The 5,703-nt window shown below is 48.0% G+C and overlaps 1 protein-coding gene across 1 annotated transcript; it reads left to right on the top strand.

Annotated features, from left to right (window-relative positions):
- Positions 1-1,701: 1,701 nt before the first annotated feature.
- Positions 1,702-2,853, top strand: LOC123182353 (PRA1 family protein B2). Its single transcript, XM_044594890.1, has one exon. The coding sequence runs from the start codon at positions 1,858-1,860 to the stop codon at positions 2,521-2,523; it is 666 nt and encodes a 221-aa protein (XP_044450825.1). The 5' UTR covers positions 1,702-1,857; the 3' UTR covers positions 2,524-2,853.
- Positions 2,854-5,703: the final 2,850 nt, after the last annotated feature.

A 5,703-nucleotide genomic window follows, 5' to 3' on the forward strand; every position in this document is an offset into this window, starting at 1 on the left:
GTCTAGTAGAGGCTTACTAGGGACATGGTGTTTTGTCTATGTATTCACACATGTATCAAGTTTTTGGTTAATACAATTCTAGCATGAATAATAAACATTTATCATGAATAATGAAATATAAAATAACAACTTTATTATTGCCTCTAGGGCATATTTCCTTCATCTTATTCCAAAGATTGCTAACCCATCAGAACTTTTAGATTTCAGGCCTATAAGTCTTTGTAATGTGATATACAAATTGGTACGTGCATGGTATTGATGACCCACAAGTATAGGGGATCAATCGTAGTCTTTTGTATAAGAGTGTTGAACCCAACGAGGAGTAGAAGTAATTGATAAGCAATTTCAGCAAGGTATTCTCTGCAAGTGCTGAAAAGTAACAGTAACAGATAGTTTGATAGCGAGACAATTGATAGCAAATAACAAGTAACCAATGTAGAAAGGTGCAGCAAGGTGGCCTAATCCTTATATTGCAAAGGATAAGCAGGAAGTACTTCTAATATTAAGCAAAACGTTCTTGAGGACACATGAGAATATCTTCTAGTTAACTTCATCATGTTTTAGTTGATTCGTGTTCACTACTTTGATAAGTTGTTATGTGGGTGGATCGGTGCTAGGGTGATGTTCTTACTTTAACAAACAGCCCATTTATGATTACCCCCTCTCGCAAGAATCTGTAACTACAAAAGAAGAATTAAGATAAATCTAAACATAGCATGCGACATATGAATCAAAATCAGCCCCTTACGGAATAACGCATAAACTAGGGTTTAAGCTTCTGTCACTCTCACAAACCATCATCTACTTACTAATCCACAATGCCTTCCCCTAGGCCCAAGCATGGTAATGTGTCGTGTAGTTGACGTTCACACGATACCAATAGAGAAAGAGCAACATACACATCATCAAAATATTGAACGAATACCAACTTCACATGATTACTTATAACAAGAGTTCTCACATGTCACGGGTCGGCCCGTTTAATAAGCGTGCCATGCCTAGGCCTAGGGGCGAGGTTTGCGTGCCGACACGACACGTCCCACTCACAAACATGCATAGGAGGGCCGTGTCGTGCCTGGCACGTTTAAGCGTAGGCAGGGCAGGGCTGACCCACTTGGCCAGGTTTGCCTCACATCTCCCACGTCGCGGGCAAAGGGGCACATCGGACCTCCATAGACGCAGCCAACCTCGAGAGTGTCGGATCTAGGCGTAGGATCCACCACAACCGCCCGAGCAAGAAGCCACATGCGGCCCCGCGGCCGCACGCCAACTGCCGCAACTATTGCCGCCGCCGCTATTCGCCTCCTGGTGATGCACACCCTCGCTTGCGAAGGGAAGACATCTAGCGTGAGCCACCCCCCAGGGTGAAAAGGCAGTGTTGTTGCCGCTGCCACCGACCGGCAACGAGGAGTGATCCGGGGGCCGCTAGCTAGGGTTTGGGTCGCCTTGGGAGCGGCCCGACCGAGGAACCCAGGTGGCACTTTTTTTTGAGGGATTTCTTCTTTTTCTTTGCGCTGAAACTGCAACGAACAACTTTTTTTCTCGAAAAAACAAAACTGCAACCGCAACGAATAACCCGTCTCAAGAGGTGGACAACCACGTGGACCAGGTCCACAGTCCAGACTGGTCACAGCCCATTCTTCCAGCCGACGAAGCACACAAAAGTAGTCCATCGAACCAAACGAGCTCATCACCGACATGTGGACCCGCGCAACAGCCTAAACGCACTGTCGTCCATCCCACGGAACAAACCAAGCTAGAATAACTCGAGCGGAAGGGCGCAGGCAAGAGAGGCAACCACCGCTTCCGCAGCAAACCCTTCCCGATTGTTGGAGAGCACGCCGAGATCTGCCCCCCATGGCTTCCGCGCCGACGCAGCCGCCTCTCCTCCCGGTCACCAACCCCACGGCCGCGGGCTCGGCGCCCGCCGCCGGCGGCGGCGGCGGCAGCCTGGACGCGCCGATCGCCACGCCGGCGTTCCGGCTCTTCATGAGCCGGATCTCCGAGTCGGCGCGCCGCTCGCTGTCCGACCGGCGCCCGTGGGCCGAGATGGTAGACCGCTCGGCCTTCTCGCGGCCGGACTCCCTCTCCGACGCCACCTCCCGCCTGCGCCGCAACCTCACCTACTTCCGCGTCAACTACACCGCCGTCGTCGCCTTCGCGCTGGCCGCCTCGCTCCTGGCGCACCCCTTCTCGCTCCTCATCCTCCTCGGGGTCCTCGCCGCCTGGTGCTTCCTCTACATCTTCCGCGCCTCCGACCAGCCCGTCGCGCTCTTCGGCCGCACCTTCTCCGACCGCGAGACGCTGCTGGGGCTCGTCGTCGCCTCCATCGTGGCCTTCTTCTTCACCCCCGTCGCGTCGCTCATCATCTCCGGGATGCTCGTCGGCGGCGCCATCGTCGCCGCCCACGGCGCCTTCCGCATGCCCGAGGACCTCTTCCTGGACGACGCCGACGCGGCCAGCGGCAACAGCGCGGCCCAGGGGCTGCTGTCCTTCCTCGGGGCACCCGGATCTAGGGTTTGAGGCGGCGGGCGACGAGATCTGGTAGGCTTCCTGGGCGCGACAAGTTCGTCTTAAACTGGAGTTACCCTGGATCTGATATTGCTTTAACTGTGCCCTGTATCTTCTCCAGTTCATCGTTCTGTAGTTACAGATCTATTGGTTTATTGTTGATCCTGATCGATGCGCCGACTTTTGCCAATATATGCACCATTTTCTCTCGTGAGTTCCACGCTGCGATGGAAGTTTAGTGTTCAAGACTTGAGTACTTTTATATATATGTATGATGTTTAACTATATCAGTGATGTAGATGGTATGTTCTCGAGGGTAATGAAAGCAAAGTACTAGTACAATCCTTTGGTCCTTCTGTTGTTTGTGATACTTGATAGATGAATGTCTGAGTATTTTCTGGCATTTGTTGTTATTTAATAGTTGTTCTCTGAGAAATCAATGTTTCCTGGTATGATGGTATTGCAATGCTGCCTTGATGTAGCGTTTCAGTCAATAGATCTTTGTGACATACTTCATATTTTTGTAAGTTGAGCTTTGTTAATAGCTGATGCTAGGAATACGATAATGTTGTGCTGCATCAGCATGCACTTCATGTTATTTTGGGACTGATGTGTGGTACTTGCTATTTCTCTTGGATTAGACTAGAATCCTGCACTTGGCTTTCCTGGGTCTGCCCTTCTGTCTCAGGGCCCTTGATGAGGAATCACATGTCTCTTTTATTCTATGATTGCACATAGAAATTCAAGAACAGGCCAATTTTTTTGTCAAGATATGGCAAAGCTTTTGGGGAGTATCAAATCCTTGCCAAGTCAGTGTCAAACTTTATCTGTATTTTGATTAAGAATGCTGAATTCCTAATTCTAAAGGTGTTGTGTCTTGCTTGTTGAACATATATCTTGAGCTTTCCTATAAGCTAAGAATGTTTTTTAGTGTATAAACTAAGAAGGTGCCTGGTTTTGCATGATGAGCAGTGAGTTTCTATGTTGCAAATCTTTGAGCAATTTTTTTTGCCTTTCCTGCCTAGGCTCAGGAAGGGTTTATTTCTAATACAAATGCTATGAACGATTTTATTGTGAAAAAATAAAGTGCAGAATTGGTACACTCAAGTGCAGAATTGGTACAAATGCTATGAAGGCACCTTGTTCGTTTTCTTGACTGTAGAATGTGATCCATGTTGTGACCCTCTCAAGCTTGTTTGACATTAGAGCTGATCATACTGGAAAGTACTACAATCCTTTGGTGCTTCCGTTGTTTGTGATACTTGATAGATGAATGTTTGAGTATTTTCTGGCATTTGTTGTTAAATAATACGTAGTTATTCTATCAGAAATCAATGGTTACTGTTATAATGGCATTGCAATGCTGCCCTGATGTAGTGTTTCAGTCAATAGATCTCTGACACTGTATTTTAGACGAAAGGCATTCAGTGCCCGACGGATGTAAGTTGAGATATGTTAATTGCTGACGCTAGGAATATGATAGTGGTGTGCTGCATCAGCATGAACTGGGCTTCATGTTATTTTGAGATTGATGTATGGTAGACTGGTAGTGCTATTTCTCTTGGATTAGACTAGAGTCTTGCACTTGGCTTTCCTGGGTCTGCCCTTCTGTCTCAGGACCCTTGATGAGGAATCACCTGTCTCTTTTGTTTTATGACCGTGCATAGAAATTGAAAAACCAATCCAATTGTTTTGTCAAAATATGGCAAAGCTTCTGAGGAGCATCAAGTCCATGCCAAGTCAGTGTCAATCTTTATCTATATTTTGGTTAAGAATGCTGAATTCCTAATTCTAAAGTTGTTGTGTCGTGTATCTGTTTTAGATAGACGGGAGCCAGGATGAGCACACCAACTACATAATACAGATGCAATGATACGGAAAATTATGATCATTTGACGAATTATATACCATTCGAGCCACTTGCAATTTGAATATGTTGGGCAAAACAATCTAATATCTATCCTGTCTACCTACTACATGAACACCTGGAGCAGAACTCCTTTGTGTCGCCCCTCTCTCGGTTACTTTTTGTTTTAAAAGAGATGGAATATTCTCGGTTACCTTTGGTGATAGAGTCCAGTTTGATCGAACCATGCTATCTTATCTTCGTGTTTAGACTGGAGTTCGGTTTTGCTACAAATCAAACGTCAGATTTTTTAGTATAACGAATTGGACGTTCGAGATGACAAATTTTGTTGTCGCAAGGATGTCAATTTTCTTTAACAAGCATGACAAATCTTGTGACATGTTCTTTTTTTTGTGTGCCAGGAATTGCCATGCTTGCTGAAATAATTTGCCATCCTGAAGTCAACATAATTTGTCACAGAAACGTTTGATTTGCCATGCTTAGCATTTAGCCAAAGGCTACCGGAGGTTCAATTTGATCAAGCTATGCCCCCCATCCCTCTCTCACTCACCTTTGTTGATGGGAGTACGATTTGATGGAACCACGCTATCTTATCTCTCTGTTTTAGACTGGAGTTCAGTATTGGCAAAGGCTACTGGAGGATCGGTCTGATCAAACTGTTTTCGATAAAGCAACGTGTATAGTCAAGCAAACGCACCTTGAACACAAGTCGCTGCCGATGAAGAATGGAATTCCCCATCTTGTTGCCTCGGAACGGGACGGGACGGAGGATAACACGGGCGCTCACATACGTTGAACGGAGAAAGTTATCAGTGGCTTCGATTCGCACACACAGAAAGGCCATCGGGATCAAGTAAAACCCCTTTGCGTGCGTGTCGGGGCTCGCACGTGATGCACGCACACAATACCGGAGCGGAGCGTCCCTCCCTGGTTCAGGGCCCAGGTGGCATTGACGGCCTCTTCCAGATAATCCAGGCTAATTCGCAAATATATTTTTTCGATAATCTGAGCTGCCCCCTGGGTTACGCTTACGCTTACGCATACTCGCGGCGGAACACGCACGCGAGCGACACCACCACCCAGCTCCGGACTCCCGACTCCTTCCGCTCCTCCACTGCCCCGACCCCGATCGATCCCTCCTCCCCTCGCCTCGTCGCTCTCAGATCCCCCGATCTCCACGTCCAGCCCTCACCCCCTAAATCCCCCGGACCCAAACCCTACCCACCACCCCCAAGCAGCCATCATGATGGCCGCCGAGCCCTCGTCGCCGTCCGCCACCGCCTCCGCGGCCGCCGACGACCTCGAGACCCTCGCCCTCGACTCTT

This window comes from Triticum aestivum, chromosome 1D, assembly GCF_018294505.1.
Source record: "Triticum aestivum cultivar Chinese Spring chromosome 1D, IWGSC CS RefSeq v2.1, whole genome shotgun sequence".
NCBI classification, from domain to species: Eukaryota; Viridiplantae; Streptophyta; class Magnoliopsida; order Poales; family Poaceae; genus Triticum; species Triticum aestivum.

Coding starts and splice junctions, on each gene's coding strand:
- LOC123182353 (XM_044594890.1), top strand. CDS start 1,858: ATGGCTTCCGCGCCGACGCAGCCGCCTCTCCTCCCGGTCACCAACCCC.